Source organism: Micropterus dolomieu, linkage group LG06 (assembly GCF_021292245.1).
Source record: "Micropterus dolomieu isolate WLL.071019.BEF.003 ecotype Adirondacks linkage group LG06, ASM2129224v1, whole genome shotgun sequence".
Classification (NCBI taxonomy): Eukaryota; Metazoa; Chordata; class Actinopteri; order Centrarchiformes; family Centrarchidae; genus Micropterus; species Micropterus dolomieu.
The window spans coordinates 19,611,645-19,629,591 of record NC_060155.1 but is presented as its reverse complement, the minus strand read 5'-3'; the positions used below and the strand labels follow the sequence as shown (position 1 = coordinate 19,629,591).

Here is a 17,947-nt window from a genome sequence, read left to right as displayed (position 1 = left end):
CAGAAGCATCTATCTGCCTGTCTATCCCCTGCCCTTCAGAGACTCGTGCAGATTATCATAATGGGTTATGAAAACTTCACATGGAACAGTGCTTTTTCCGAAACAAGTTGGGGGTGTGTGATAGCACTGCTGGCCCTTTTTATTAGCCTTGACAAAGCATGCCTAATGCCTTTAAATGTGCTGGTGGGAATAAAGAAGGGCAACCCTAATGGAAATTTACTAACTCTAGTCCTGTGATGCTATCGTCTTGCACATATTGTGGCTCCATGAGAACAGGACTAAAGGTTAAGGATTAGTGCAGCCCATAGTGTTTCTAATCCCCTTTTCTGTATTAAATTGCTTTTTAATCTGTGCCATTAGGACCCCTCTACACTTTTGAAGACTATGCAGTGAGTGAACTTTAGGTTTGAATGACAGGAAATACTGAATAAATAGATGCTGATATGGCAATAGCGACCAAGATGCTGTTATTTTGTTTAAGGATAAAAATAGAACAGGGAGTGCTGAATTTAGCAAATTTGATTTTAGTTCAACATATCAAAACAAAACAGCAAGTTCCTTAAAGATACTGAGTGGATTCAATGTCTCGTTACTGATTTTGTTCACACCCAAAGGGTCAGTTCTTGCTATTTACAACTTATTTCTGACAAATGGATGCAGCAACAAAGATATATATCTATAGCTTGATATATCGACAGATTTAATTATTTCACTGAACAATCAAAAGTGTTGACGCTTCTCTGAGTTTCTCAGCATCAGCACTAGCTTGCAAATATGACAACTTAATATCAAAATGTCACTGAAGCACAGGTTTGCACAGACTATGACAGAAGTCCAACAGACATGATGAAAATATTGTTATGGTAGCCAGTGCATGTTCTGGCTGAGCAGCATAAGAGAGTGTAGGACAATTACTGGATTGAACTCAACTGGTGCAAGCAATCAAACTGTGCAGTTCATTTTTGTAGGCCGTATTCAGGGGTGGACTAGTAATCTGGCATACCGGGCAAACGCCCGGTGTAACATAAATTATTTATTTATTTAACTGTTTTTTTAAAAATGGGCCAAAGACCGGCCTATAAACCACGGACAACGGCCCATTGGGTAATTTACTATATATGCACTGGGCCGGCCCAATCACAGCCTTACTAACCCCCACCCTCTCCCCCTCTGCCTTCTGTTTCTTGCGTTGCAGGTCAAAAAAAAGAAATCTTGGCCTACAGCTCTCAATCACTGTCAATCTTTCGCCAAATGACTTGCACCAAAATGTTAATTAACAAATGAAAATGTTTTGAGAAAGGTTTATTTGCACAATAGGAAATCCTGCAATGCAATATAAATATAGAAGAAACAGATCTGCATTGTCCAAAAAAAAAGTAACTTAAATTAAAAAATAAATTAAGTGTTTAATGCTCAAAATCTTCTGGGGAGGAAACCCCCAGGCCCCCAATCCCAAATTCATGAATACATAATTTTTCTAAATTGTATTAAAATATATTCTGTGCAGTGTCACGTCTCGTGGGCTAAGTGTTTTGTCACACCCCTAATCTGAGCCCTTAAATGTCCCCACCACTTTTCAACATGAAGTGACGCCCTTGGGTAGGGTGTGTGCCATGCTGTAGTGACAATGACGATTACTTCAATTAAGGTCAATGATTATAACATAATCATAGCACTATCATAAAGTGAGACTGTCCCCTACTGCTGGTGATCACTCACTGTCATACAGCGCTGCATAAGCTATTTGACATTGTTTTTGTAGCTAGCATAGTTTCCTAATGCAGTCTTAACTTTGGCCCTGGCCATATTAATACTTTTTGGTAAATATTTTTTAGTCTTTACGAGTGCGTAAATAGCACCATTTTTTCCTGCATCAAGCGCTACAGCACATCAGCCTGCCAGACTGTACTGATTGTCAAAAGAGGATTTATTGCTTTTGTGTAGAAAGTAAAAAACTCTGAAGTCCTGCGTTGAGCTCAGAGTATTTTTAGCTTTATTTTTTTAGGTCCTGTGTTGCTTGATATGTTAATGCAGGTCCTGGACTATAATATCTGAGAAAAAAATTCAAGACAATTGTCTGTGCATGTTTGTAAAAAAAAACACTGTTTATGAGTTTTTGTGAATTTATAGGTTTATTTTTACACTGTTTATCTTACTCTTGTCCTACCACAATATTAGAGAATTAGAAACTTCTCTACTTGACTGGGGACTTTTATTACATAAAATAAATTTGACAGATGATTTTATCCAAAGCAACAACACATCAGGCGCAACTTATGGTTCAGTATCTTTCTCAAGAATTGAACCTCTAAATAACAACCTACAATAAATAGCCACCCTGTTCTTCCTTCCCAGCTAAGTTGAAGCCGTTAACTGCGATTAACCCTCAGAGTGAAACAGACTGTCTAGTTGTGTCCCAGATTAGGAGCTCCCTTCTTCAAAAGCTTTAACCTCTTTAATTTATCTGCTAAAAGTAAGACCAAATAACATCACTATGAGAATGTTGGTACAGTTATGACTAACCTCTTACTCTACGAAACTTAATAAATATAGAGAGTGAGGAAGATCATTGTCAAATTGAGGCATTTCTGTGGTTTTAATTAAATGTTGTCGTGCTAGCTCGTGGCATTTTCCAGCACGTATCCTTTATTTTTCTGTGTGCAATTGTAGTTCTTGTGTTGTGTGTGTGACTGTAAACCAAGCTACATGGCATCTGTGATACACTTGGTGGTTTCACCTGTTGTAATATAAATTTATGCAGGTCATGGGTTATGAGAAAGAAAGTGACAAACCAAAACTCATTCTTCGTATTGATTAACGTTATGTATCCATAGAGCAGAATGAACTCGGAGCAAGTGTGACTGTACAATTAATGACTGACAGACATGAATCTTGCCTCCTCCACACTGAACAAACAACACTCCCTGCATGGGCCCTCATTTATTTTTACCTTGGAATTTCAAACTGAACACAGATAATAAATTCCTCCAACCTTTCTAGAAGACATGGTTTGGGTCCCTCCATTCATTAATTTAGTTTTTTATTAATGAAAATGAATCCCCCTTAAAACATTCCTATATATTGTGAACAGAAACGCTGAAAAATAAAACTTGTAGTTTACCCCTGATTTGGTTCCTAATTACATGCCAATTGATCAGAGTAAAATGGCCAGGTTGTGACAGTCATGGGACCACAAAAGAGCCTGAGATGTAAAAGGAGACCGTTCAAGGAAGTGTTGTTCCAATAATGTAAAGGAACAGGATTGATGATGGACACCAGGAGGGCAGGGTTGCTGTTACATCCTCAGCTTTAGTTACCTCTTTCATCAGTCACTGAACCAAGTCAAGAGTGACCCAAACATGGGCGACCGTCCCATCAGTCAGTTTGTATGAACACTGACATTTCAGAGAAATATTTTGTGCTGGTGGAAAGAGGGACAAATAAGAGAGAGACTATCTGCACAGACACATTGGGGAAGTGAGACACAAACAATAAAATACTAAAATATATTTAAATAATATAATAAATAATAAAAAAATATTTACTAATATTACAAAATACCAAGATGGATGCCTGACCTTCTACTCTGTGAATAAGTCCTTCTCATACTTTGCAGAAGTAGTCCTCACATCACATTCCAAAACCTCAAAGCACTCAAACTCCCACCCACTTAGCCAGCCACCCAAGCTCCTTCACTTTTTGCATTGCCCCTGTAACCCGACTAAACAGTGCAGCGAAAAGGGCACGGCTGGCAGCGTTGCCCTTGTCGTCCCCTTATGCCCCCACAGAGGAGACACGGGGAGGCTGCCTGTCCAGCCAACCAATGGCTCAATTTCATTCTGAATGGCACGCAGCATCCAGGCTCTATGAAATGGAGCCTCATAATCAAATTGAAAAGCCTCAGTGCAGAACAGTTTAAATGAAGGCAACTCTCTGCCTCGCTCCTCTCTCTCTCTTTCTGTCTCTCTCTCCAGCCAGCTCAAATCTAATAGAAAATCCTCATTCTTTGGTGTTGTATAGGGCTACTGTGCTGCGGTGTTGAAGACTTATACATCTTAAAAATGTGTGCCTTATAAAGTTTGTGAGTTTGAGCATGTGGGTGCCAGTCTGTTTAATTATGTGTGCTTATATGCAGGGGTTGGGTGGGTGGATGTGTGAATATGTGTACTAGTTGAACAAGCTGAGCATCAGCCAGGCACTGGATTAGGTCGGATATTGACGCAGACAGTGTGCGGCAACGAAACAAGCACAGGGAGGAATTGTTTGAGAAGAACCACGTGTATGTGAGATGCTGACAAGGCTGATATGAAAGCAGGAACCCGAAAGAGAAGGAAGAGCGACAAAATAAGGCAGAGATCTAGAAAGTGAGGGAACATGAAAGTTAGAGAGGGTGAAAGAGAAAGAGATAAATGAAAGAGAGGGAAGACAGCTCCCTGTGGGTGTCTCTGCCAGCCCCTCGAGTGATTGAGAGCTGTAGGCTACACACTCCAGTTTGTCCCTGCACACTAGACGCTGTCACATTTCTCTGACAGGCCAGCAGGCATCAGGGCTCCTCTGTCCATCCCTGACCAGCATGTGGATCATTACTCAGCGCTGGTAAAGACAGAGGAAAACCAGAGGCTGCAGCCCCACATTCATGTTTAGGAAAATCCTCCATCACAGCTGTGTGTTGCAGTGATGGAAATAAACAATATATATTTAATGTGATCATGTTAGAGCATCTAATGTTAAAAAATTAATAGCCCAGGCGTACGTATCATATCTTAGTAATAACAGCATATTTTAAAAAGTTGTCATCTTTATCAGCGTCTAAGTAGAAATGCTATTTCCTTGCAGTAGTAGAAAGGTGAGCCTCTGTGTGCCAAGTCTTATCACCCTATACTTCATGCCCTTATATCTCTGTAGGGATGTCTGCCGTTGAATAATGGCTGCATTGTGTTACACTAAGACACGACAGTCCTACAGATTGAAGACAGGCAGCCTATGTTCATAGAGTTTTCACAGAACATTGTCAAACTGACTTCACATGTCTGGGACAGTCAGCATTTGTGTGGACAACTGCTTGATGTGCACCGAAGTGACCAGCTCCTGTATCTGTGGGATAAGGCTGAATTGTGTGTGTTTAAGCACATGAAAAGCATGTTGCCAAGTGTGTTTTTCACCTTAAACATTTAGCCCATGTCTGATTGTGCATATGGTCCATGTTCACCAACATCTGCAACTGTATATTGATTTAATATGGATACTATGGGATGACATTTGATATTGTCAGTGATTTTGGCTAGGGCTCACATTTAATATGAAAATCAAATTACTGCTGGAATATGGGAAAAATGTTTGATTTGTAATGATTTGTTTGAATTCTCAGCGTAGAAGGTTCCTAAATTTACTGCTCTGCCGACCAGCTAGGCTATTGTTGTTGTCAAAAAGGCTACTAGCAAGCCAGCTGAATGGATAATCATGACACCAAACCATCCACGAAGCAATGCGTGGAAACATTTTGGATTCAACACAATAGATGGAAAAATCGAGTTTTCAAAGTTTTACTGAGTAAACAGTAATGTTGTAACAATGCTTGTCACGTTAGCTTGTCACTCAAGTGAGGTAGCAGAAGCAACGTTGAATGCTCAGAGCACAGTTACAATATAGTTGATCAGGCAACACGGGTTGTGTTTGAATTAATTTAAACGCAGTACTAAATTGCCAAAATGTTGCATTTGTCTGGTTGTAAAGGCTACATTGCAGTTAAATAATGTTAGTTCCTGGACTTATCTGGAAGGTCTAATCTATTCTGATTCTGACTGCACTTATTTTAGGCCTTACCTCGTCACCTGATAATTATGTTAATATACAAATAATATGAGCATAGTGAGGAAACGTAAAATTGAACGTAAGTTTAAATTGTTCAACACAAGCACAGAGCACAAAACAAAACATCCATACACACCGTATCTGCAAAACACTTACATCAATGTATTTAATTTGTTCTTTCTACAATATCTGCACCTGGCAGCTAATGAATTATTAAAATGCTTTTGTTTAAACAATGCAAAGCACTTGGTTAAGGTACGGGAAACACTGATAAGTCTTGAAAATGTCAACACTGATGAAGTGTGAGACAGGCCACAATGACTTTTTTGATATTTAACTAAAACCACAATTACATATTTTATACATTAAATACATTTTGGTAGTTGAGCTAATTATTCTTGGTATTACTATGGTCAAAGATGGTTTTGAATTGACCTTTGAGCACTGAGTACTACTCTTGAGGGCGTAACCATATGATCCATCTGTAATGGAAACTGCGTATTTGATATCCCAACTGCCACGACCACCATCTTGAGCCATTTTCAAATGCTCTCCATCATTTAGTGAGGACAGTTAAGTGGTAGGGTCTGCCCAGGGGGGAGACCCAACACAGCGACTCAATAAGAGAATAACATGCAACTATAGAATCTACACACAAAATATTGTGACAATACTTTTAATAAAATCAAGCTCAGCACTGTAGTCGCCTCAGGGATGTTATAACCTTTACTGAGGCAATGAACTAGACTTAAAATATAGGATAATAGCATTAACTCACAACAGAAACAAGATGTGATTATTTTACTGTTTAGTTCAATGTTGTCATCATTTATAGATCATATTCAATCCAGCTAGGAACATGAAACATGATGTGGCCATAATTAGTTTGCTTTTTGTGTATTTTACAGTGGTAAAATATACTGTAATAAAACAACAAAAAAAGACAAGAGAATAATAATACGTACAGAGAACAATATTGCTACTATGTGCACATTAGATTAAAAAACTGGAGAGGACTTCAAAACAAGTAAATAATGCATGATAAATGCAGGGTTGTGGCTACAGTACATAAAACAGCTACTGTAGATGTTAGGATCAAAGGAAAAAGAGTCTGAATGAATTCTGTGTCAAAATCACTGTCTGTAGATTTCACTGTCCACAAAACACAGTTAAAAATGATGGAAGCTTGATAACAGAGACATTTATTGGCTTCTAGCAAAGCCCACCCTCCCCCTTTCTCTCATTCTCTTGCTCTCCTCTCAGAGATTAACAACAAAAAAGTAGCCAAAAACAAAACCTCCATGGAGGAAAAAGGACATAGGTACATTGCTTGTGGGAATGTGTTATTGTTAGGACTAATAACACGCTGTATTCAACAGAGACACAATGCTATTATAATTAGAAACCAACAAGGTTACTCCATATGTACTCATGTGTGTGTCTTATAAACTAGGTCCTGGGGAGATTGGGGTTAGAACTGATGGGGGAGGTGGTAACTTTCCCTGTGGGATGCCCACTGCCTCATTAGGAACAATTTCAATTTCCAACAAATTAAAGGAGGGCATTGTTAGAAACTTGATTTGTAGATCAGGGCCATAATGGATGGACTGATCCTCGTAAAAGCTGATTTGCTTCTCATTCTCAGAGTCATAACTCGGTCAAAAACACCACCTATTTTTAAAATCAGTTTGACCCGAGGACAACATTATATCTGATATCCACTGTAAACACATGTTCATAAATCTGCTTCAAAATCATAAGGCAACCCTTTTAACTCCAAAACTTGCCTAAGAATAATATTTATCAGTATCAAAGTAATCCAGTGATAGTTTTAGTTGTATGTACATCTGCTCACAGAGTTAGACATTGAAAACCCTTGACTTATAGTAATCAGAAAGAAGGGCTCTGATATGCACAGCACACACATTAAACCCAATCAATCATTCCACCACAGGTAAACTTTTGACAAAAAAACCCCTGCATAAATAACATCCTAGTTGCTTAGTGCTTTCTAATGAAGCAACGGGTTTATTAAAATATGATTATTAAATGGGAAAAGTGAAGGTATCCACAGCACTCACTATCGCAGAATATCCTAGAAACTATAAATGTCACTTAACCATAGATGCTTACCCAGAGAAAGACATATAACTTGGAAAATGGCCAGTAGGGCCACTCAAAGCTGAGTAAGTCACTCACTAGTAGTAAAAAATGCTCATAAATGACACAACAGTGGAAAGCACCTCAGACATAACTCAGATGTGTGAGCGTGAGCAAAGTGCAGCTATAAAGACTAAAAGAAAGTAACAAGAAAAGGCTTAGACCACGCATTTAAAATGGATTTATATTTATATAGAATTTTTAGTTTTTTGAACTGAGGGGGATTTTTACTGTGTTCAGGCTGCTATCCAATTGTAATTGGTTTAATCATGAAGAATTTGCAGTTTTAGTGTAGTTTTTTAGTTTCATTTTCACAACTGGGAAAAGCTGCATACAAACTTATTGAAGTATTTGCTGTACTGACCTCTTATTATTTAGTAGTACTTAGTAGAGTAACATTTTTTGCAGAAAATGTGAGAAAATGACAATTCCTAAAATGTAAAGAACAAAAGACTGCCGTAAGTATTTTGGGGGTACAGAGGGCAAGAGCACAAAACTTAAAATCAGACAAGACCTTTGAAAAATATTGCGCTTTACTTGTCATTGGAATTTAAAAAGAGCAGTTTCCAGGTTAGATGGGTGACGTCACAAGATAATGTCTTGCAGTATCTTGCATCCGATATTCTCGGTGTTGATGCTGAAGTGTGAATGCCGCCATAGAACCTGCTCCTTGAGGTTTGACATTGTACGTGGAAATGAGATTAGAAGAGCATTTCAGAGTTGCACTAATCAACTCTCTAAAGTGACATTTTTATTTTAGCTAATCAACAGTATTGCCCAATTTCTCCCCATAGACTCCCATTATGGCTGATTGCCTGATTGATGCCAGATTTGTGCTGATAACCGCCTCATAAAGAGGCCTTTGCAGTCCTTGACACATTCCCACACAAACTGAGTCTCATGAGAGGAGGCCAGAAACTCATTCTTGATGACACAACTCATCCTTCATAGTGGGTTATGTACATACATCCATCCCTCTGTCCATCCCATTCTTGTGAATGCGATATCTCAGAAATGCCTGGAAATTGTGAATTTCTTCCGATTTGGCACAAACATCCACTTTACTCAAGGATGAACTGTTTCAAATTTCGATACGTTTTCGGCCCCAATTCAATAATTGATGACCATAATTCACAGTTGATCCAAAATTACCTTGATGAACACGTTTTTGGCTCAAAGGTTATCGTATCTTACAAATAGTTTTTTTAGGCCATAATTTAAGAATTTATTGGACAATTCCAGATTTCGCACACACATTGACTGGGACGACTCAATGAGTAAACATTACCTTATCCATTCTGCATCTAATAGGTGACTTCTGATTTGTTGTCACAGTGATGTTACTGTAAGGGAGCTGCAAAAGGCAGCACACATCCTTACTCTACATTTATTCACATTTTTTCCATCAGCGTCAAATTCAAAATGCATCCACATCTGTTCAGCACAGCTTGAAAGCCTTTTGCATTAACAAAGATAGCAACAATTGTCTAGTTTATTGACTGGCAACAGGGCATGCAATAGATCAGAGTGAGTAAGTACAACAAAGCTTGTTGTACTTCCAGCATACACACAGCCAGGTCATATTGTTAGTATCAGCAAACTGTTCTCTATGAACTTTTTTTTCATGTTTTATTTGTTTTCCCTCCTGGCACCCGAAGCATGATCAAGGCTTTTAGGGTTGCTTTTAGGGTTGTGTTTAGGAAACAGAGGGGAAACATTGTGATTATGCTAAGTGCAGCATGGTTACTGTGTGACTGAGGTTAAACAACTAAGACTTGTTTAAGATTAAGAAGTCAACATTGACCTGAAGCATGTATTAAAGATACATTAACACATGCTTTGTACACTGAATTGTCCGCCACAACCTCCTCCTCCACACTACTTCCTACAGTAGAACAAATTTTTTTCCAGGGACTGCAAATCACAATTACACATTAGTTACATATGAACATAATTCACAAGTTTGGAAGTGTGCACGAGAGCGTAATGTGTGTGTGAGTAGTGTACTGTGATAGTGTGTGTGAAAATGTATGTATGAGATACTATGCATGATAACCTTTAGAGAGATAATTTGTGTGAGACATGACAATGTTGTATGTAAAAGAGACGGTAGTATTTAATAGAGTGTAAATATATGTGTTTGAGCACAAAAAACTTATGAGGGTTGAATGTGTGTGATACATAATATGGCAGAGTGAGACTGTAGCCACTCTAGTGTACATTAATTGTCATTCACATGTACAATTACCCTCTCATACTTACACTGTAACACGATGAGTATAATTCTGTGTTAGAGAATAGTGTATATGTAGTAGTTTGTGACTGCACATGTAGGAGGGCATAATAGTGTGAAGGAGAGTATAACATTATGTAACGTTATGATGCTGTGTGAGAACAGTATGATTTATAACCTAAATGGACTCTCATACCAATACTTCTTCCCACTCAAAACCAATAACACATGTGGTCAGAGACAGAAGAGACAGAAGACACACACAAACACACCAAACCACAAAAGTCTGAACTATAGCTTAATCTTTGTGGACCCAGAAGACTAAACCATCTTCATTAGGTGACAGTTCCCCTGGCGGCTATTTCTCATCCCAACAGGACCACAGTGGCCATATATTCCTCACATAGATTATCACCCTTAAGTGCCCCATAACCCACACTAAAACTGCACAATTTGTACCTTTTATCAAACCGCATTCACTATTGTGAGGTCCAACAAGAGTATCAATGTATAAATGCCACTGCCTGACAACTTCTATTTTCATTGTGAGGTGATTGTAAGTCATTTGAAAATGAGCCCTCTGTAAATTCAAGCTCAGGCAGTTTCTTTCCTTCCCCAAGGCAAAAACATCAATAGCGGAGAGAGAAGCCAGGACAACCTATTGCACAGGACAGATCAATAGCGCAACAAACTCAGTAAAGATTGACTGGAGAGTTGCCTGGAAACGTCCCGCTTGAGATTTATGACGGGAGGAGGACACGAGCCAACCGGAGACGCTAGAGGACATGAGAGGGAGAGGAAGAGAGAGTGATGGAGAAATCAGGTGTATTCTCATTTTTTAGCAATTCACGGTCAAAATGAATCCTCACCAGTGCCTTAGAGAAAATATATCTAATTTTAAATACCAATGAGTAACATAAACAGGATTGCTTTGCAACTGTGTGCAGTTTTCCACGGAGAATAAACAACAATTTAAAAAAAAATGTTATCTGAAAAACTGCTCAGTTTTAAACCCTGTCTTGTTCCATATGTTTCTTTCCCATTGAGAAAACGGGGGAAACTACTGAACCAGACCGTATATATGTTTGACATTCAAATGGGGAAATTACTGCAACAGTGACATGATGAAATGAGAAGATATCAGGTTTCATTGCTCCACTCTCCAGTCTAACAGAGAGCCCTTACCATATGTCACCTGGCTCCATCGTGCTCTGACTGGTGCCGCGGTCTCCCATAGACTCAAGCTAATTGAATATCCTTATCTGCCTCTGAACCCCTCTTTTCTCTGATGAAATGAAACAAGGGCCGGTTGGAACAGCAGCACATTTGTATTCACCCACAGACACTTCCAGACCAACTGCAACACACATACTTACTGTACTTTGCTGCACCGCACCTAATCTTGTTTTCAGGTACAGTAGGTGAACCATAACCAGACCCCCTATACTGTACTGTACTACAGTCAAGAGTAGCTGTCTTTCATGCTAGTCTATTACATCTCACATGATAAAAAAGTACTGGGAATTGTGCTAACAGCCTCCAGCTGTGATTTTTTTCCTTTGATTATGAAATTAAGTGCTGCAGTTTTCTAATACCCCCTGGGCCCTTTAGTGTAAATTGATTCTATTTTAAAAGCCTTTTTTTCAGACTGACAGAGAAGAAGTGGAGGCTGGGGAGCGGAAACGGGTGATCAAAAATGGACTCTCAAAGAAAGAGAAGGGAGCGATGGAAGGCTTTGTTTGTGAAAAGGGTTAAAGGGAAAATGGAGGTAGCAAAAGGGGAAGTGCACAGACCATGACGGCGGCCCATTAAGGGGTTAACCGTCGGAGGGAAGCCGATAATGGAGGCTGGAGCAGCTGTATGGGAACTACAGCATGCAGAGAGCCACACACCAACCACTAACACAAACCAGAGACAAACAGAGAGAGAGTGAGGGAGGGAGGAGGCGAGGTGCTACATTTTTCTCATGTCAGCATCACGTGAACACTCATAAACCAAACAAGATAAATGAAAGTAGCATTCGCATATTGTCATAAAAGCAATGCTGTTTTTTAGGTACTTCTCGAACAGTACTGCAAGCACATGCACATGTTCACACGGATACACGTGGTACGTTCACTCCCTTTGTACACACGACAGCAGATGCTTAAAGGTGGAGACACGGTGCTGCGACTCAAATGGGAAACAGGTCAACAGTGCAGTGATACAGTGGAGGATTCCTGAAGAAGAGGGTCTTCCACGTGACTGGAGGCTGCAATACAGTTAATGTGACCTTTGCATTCTGAAGACAAGACTGTCCACATGATAATGATATAGGCTACTCAAGCTCTTCTCTCACTCATTCACTCGCTTGCTTGCTTTCCCTTTACACATAAACACAGGTACAAACCAACATGCAAATGTGCGGGATTACACAAAAGGCATGCAGCAGAACAGGTCGGGCTAAATTCTAATCCCCATAGAAACATCTTTTGTTTGTATAAAGGTAACAAATAGTACTCACATTTTCTATAAACAGCTGAAGGCAGAGTAGATCTGACTAGATGTGGATCAGCTAAATCTTTCTTGTTCACTGAATATTTATCAGTGGCCAGAGGAGACTGACTGAGTTTTACAGGGCAACGGTTGTGTATCATGTGCTGTAAATTAAGTAGTACAGTAGCTCAGGGGATCAGCAGTCAAACTCTGACCTGAGGGCATAAAGACCTAAGAAGGACAGGCAGGGAAAAAGTCATGTGTGTATGAATATATACACACATGTATTCTAGCGTAGTCACCCTGCCATACACACTCACACACAGTCTCTGTATGGAATATCACAACTGTGGGAGAAGCTCTCCAAATGTGCATTTTCAAGGGCAGGCTGCAAGTGAGGCGTTAGACGATTGTGTGAGCAAAGAATGATGAAATCACACATCTCTCACATCTCGTTACTGCACTCTGCCCTCCTACCAAACACTGTGTTTTACAAGCATTTGAAAACAGCCAGCAGGCAATATTGAAATGACTCAATGAGCTGACACGTCGGCAATATCATAGAATACGTAGAAAGACGCACACACGCACACCTGAACCTTCACATACATATAAAGCCATCACTGAATCTGTCCCAGCACTGTAATGAACGACAAATATCTGCTTACAGCTGCATTACTCATACTCTCACACTCTTTTGTGTTGTGATCATGCCCTAACGCAGGAACAGCCTCAGATCAATAACCTAATTAGCCATAAAGCATATGCATTGCGGTGATACATTATATGCCTGGCATCCCTTGGCTAGCATCTCACAGGAATTACCATATAAATGAACTGTGGTCATTTATTAAGCAAAGAGCCGTGGTGGGGACTTGGCATGCAACGTAGTAGGGCGAGAGAGAAAAGAAATTGTAAGTTACAACACACATTAGAAAAGGAAAACATCACGAGAGGTCGAACAGTCAAGTTACAAATTGCATTGACTGCTGGCAGAGCGAAAACATCTGCCATCCTGTGACTCTACCCGTGGAGTAAGTAAGCAACAAGGCTCACAGCGACTGAGGAAACCCCCAACACGCTTTCTTTCCACTCTTTGTATTCAACTGGACTGCAAGTAATTCAATACACCTCTCCTTGTGCAGGCTCACTCAAACGAAGCGCAAGGCGAATGAACTATATCAAGTGGAGCACTATTTGAACACCACTTACAGTAATGTCAGTGTTTGTGTGGGCTGTACTACAGTGTGTGTGTGTGTGTGTGTGTGTGTGTGTGTGTGTGACACATGGACATGTGCGCAAGCCTGTACTGTATGTGTATTGCGCGTGTGTTAAACCATGTGCGTGAAAGTGTGAAATGAGTCGTAAATCCAAAAAGATAGTCTTGTTCTGCACATGATTCCTTGACCAAACTCAATACCCCCGAGAGAGACTGCTACACAATACCAGGCTGATCTCTCCATAGCAACACACATGGTAACACAAATCTATTTCAGAGCAGGAGCGCAGTGCAGCACTTAAACACAGCTGACAAAAAAAATAGGGAAAACAGCAATCAATTATTAAAAGAGCTTCATGTTCATACTTACTGCCTGTGTGTTGCCAGCTGCAGACGAAACTAAGAGGCTTCTACGGCTCACACCTCTCTTCATGCCATTGTTATCAGAGATCTACACCAGCGCCACTCCTTCGTCACATACAGAGGATGTAAACTAGGATCTGCCCCTTGTCTGACATTTAATTTTTCAGCAGGGTGTGTTTACTTTCAAGGTGTTGGCTGCCTTGGCAGACTTGAATGCAGGAGGCAGTGGAAACATGGACGCCTAATGAGAGAAAAACAAACGCAGGCCCTGTAACAACAGGGGAGAGATGACCGATAGAGAAAGTTTAAATCAACAAAATGTCTCTCCTGGCAAAAGCCCGCTGGCAAATCATAACACTGTGCGCAGATCTGTCGACATCAATTGTTCCAAGCCCCAGCGTTCAACGTCACCTCTGCGATATTACAAAGCCAACACAAACACACAGCTGAAACTACTTTAAACTACTTATTTTTTTTAAAGAGATCCGGCAGCCCAATTACCTCGGCATTTTCCTTCATTTAGTCAAGAGGAAAGCTAAAAAGTAGGACTCACTTAAAATTAATGATCTTAGTTAAAAGAAAATCTGAACACTGAAAAGAAAAAACAGGAGCAAAATGAAATACTAAACACTTTAAATGGATGAAAGCAGCAAAACTCTAAATATTAAAAAAATAAGAAGTGTTAGTTTGTCTTTCTTTATGAAATACTTCCACATCTGCTGTTCATGTTTCTGGGGAACAAAATTATTCACTTTCTACTGTACAGAGCTGTACACACAACCACCACTAAACACGACTCCACTAAATCCTCCAGACAGCATCGAAGAGACACTAAGTTTGTTGCAAGTACCACTTTGATATATATTGTGTTGACCTTTGCTTGATCATATAGGGTGATTACACGCGTGCTGGAATGCAGTTTGGCACGATATGCAAAAAGGCTTTAATGTAATAGCTTTCCCCCTATTTCGAGCTATCCATTCTGCAATGACACACACAACCTTAAGTTCTCCAGAAAGGTGGGTTGGCACTCGCCTGACACACACACAGCTACAGCAGAGCAGCTTACATGCCCGGTGCACCCAACAAACATGGGTGATGTGACAGGAGAAAAGAAAGACGGCAGCAGGCTGAAAATATTTTTATTTATTCTTTTTTACTTTAAACCCTTGACCTAACTTCCACATTTGTTTTTTTATTTTCACATCCAATTTTATAGATGTGCATCTCATGACAACTAAATGGTGAACATGCAGCAAAGATTTGTTGCATTCCAAATTGTGATATAGCTTCAGATAAGCTCAGTAGAGCTCAAACAATTTATCAATCAATCGATTAGTTGATCTACAGAAAATTTATGGGCAACTGCTTCGATAATCAAGTAAATTTTCAAGCAGAAATATCACTTCGCCAGTTTCACAATTGTGAGTATTTGTTGGTTTTCTTTTTCTTATACCAAAGTACATTTTACAAGCTATCTGAAGATATCAACTCAGGCTTAGGGAAACTGTAACAGGCATTGTTCACTACTTTCTAATATTTTACAAAGCAAACGAGTAATCCATGAATAGAAAACCTAATCGGCAGATTAATTGATAACGAAAATACTTGTTAGTTGCAGCCTGAGCTGGGCAACATCATTTCATTTCATCATTCATTTCATGCCTGCTAACATGTGTTCTGATCAAATGTGTAGTGCTGAAACTATTAGTTGATTAATCAATTAGTCAGCTGATAAAATTGATTGTCAACAATTAAGTTAAGTAATCACCTATCAAAGAAAAATGCCAAATACTAAAACTGAATACTTTGAGATTTTGAACTGTTGGTTTTACAACATAAACAATGTGCATCTGTCACACTGGGCTCTGGTAAGTGGTAATGAGTATTTTACACTATATTATCTTTATTTGACAATGACTAAAATTGTCAGAATGAATCGATTAATGGAATAGTTTGATGTTTCAATCTCACTTTCTAACTCTTGTCAAGAAAACAAGTAAGCATATATCCCAAACTGTCAAACGATTCCTTGATTTATATAAATATTAACAGATTAATCAATAATGAAAAGTTGCAGCGCTAAATTATTGGTCCTTCCTGTCTCCGAGAATGCACCAGGCAGGATTCTCCACAAATCATCCATACTGTCCCAGCAGGGGACAGAAGCCACATAAACATGATAAAAATATGATCTGGCAAAAAGTGCACTTCCTTCCGTTCTTGCCTTCTCATTTTGAACTTTTCTGGCATTTCATTCATTTTCAGAGTTGTTGATATCTGTGCCGTGGATGGCACCAAATCTGACAAACTGTACAGTGATTAATCACAGGCTTCTGCTAAACACGACGTCTGGGTATCCTCTAATATCTGCCTTGTTAAACAAGAGCAAATCCACCAGTGTTTATGTGCTAGTCCCAGCCGGAGATATCACCATAGCAGTAAGTGGCAGGCATTAGAGTACTTACACAGCCTATCACAATAGAAGCAGCAATGCGCCTTTCAAAGCACAATGTTATGAGATAGGACACAATATCGTACTACCTGCCATCAGTTCAGTGGGCTAGCTATTGAGTTTCAGGTTGTGCTGTGGGATACTGTAATCGTATACACTTTGTCAGGCTTGTTCTGTCACAAGTGTTTTGTTTAAGGGATTTCAAATGGGGAGCGAGGGCAGGGACTGTCTCATTGAGGGCGAGTCAATATGTAACCATGATCCCACAAATATCCGTGAATAGATAAGCATGTCTAGCCGTATCAAAATACTTGCCACGCTCGGCTGTGAGTGGAAAAGGGTGGACACTTAGGAAGAGTATGTCATGGGAATACTTCTAAGATTTGTCTTTCAGATTTTTAGTTTCATGTTTGAAAGTGGATTATGTAATAGTTTTGTAATAAATAAATGTCTTGTTTGCAGTAAAAATATATGAGCTGGAAAGCTGCAAAACAAAGGAGAACTACTGTAAGTCAACATACCAGACTCTCAAACTAGTTTAATGTTAACTAAATCAAACTGTAACGTTACATCATCAACAATAAACCTGTCCCTGCTTGCAGTCAACATTAGCCTAACAATTAACGTGATGACAGCCAACGGGAGGTAAATGATTATGTTAATGGACACCACAAGTTTGGCAAGTAAACAAACGCTCACTCATCTTTTCATAACAAACGACAGTCGGGGTTGACCTTCGGTAGGTCGTAGTTAAAGTAAGAAGCAAGCTAACGTTAGCTGAGCTAAACATGTTCACTAACCTCAGGTTGCTAACCTATTTTGCGTTCAGCGCTTCTTTGTTTGGGTCTTGTATATGAAGTATACAAGTATAGTTGTAAGTTGTATATGAAGTTTCAAAGCCAAAGTTTCTGATGAACGACACAGCAGCTGCTGGTTTTTGTTGTCCTCTCTCACATGTGGCCGCGCGCAGCAGATTCATAGCATGTGTTACGTAGGCAGGTTATAGGTAACGCAGGGAGGGGAATAACAGCAAGCTCATCAGACGTTTCCTAAAAATAAACATTGTTCACGAGCCCCGCACCTTGAGTCCGAGTCAAGTCTGAAGTCTTTTGAGGACGGGTCTCAAGTCGAGTCTGAAGTCACAATGTGTCCGACTTAGGACGAGTCTCAAACTCAAGTCCCCATTTCTGTGTGATGCATCTATGATGCAGTGCATAACATAACATTTAGA

General features: G+C 39.6%; 1 protein-coding gene across 1 annotated transcript in view; it reads right to left on the bottom strand.

Annotated features, from left to right (window-relative positions):
- kcnn1a (potassium intermediate/small conductance calcium-activated channel, subfamily N, member 1a) overlaps positions 1–17,557 on the bottom strand; it is a 47,276-nt gene extending 29,719 nt beyond the window's left edge. Inside the window, exon 1 of the mRNA XM_046052726.1 lies at positions 17,420–17,557. Coding sequence (XP_045908682.1) covers positions 17,420–17,506 — 87 coding nt within the window. The 5' untranslated portion in view covers positions 17,507–17,557. The remainder of the gene's footprint in view (positions 1–17,419) is intronic.
- Positions 17,558–17,947: the final 390 nt, after the last annotated feature.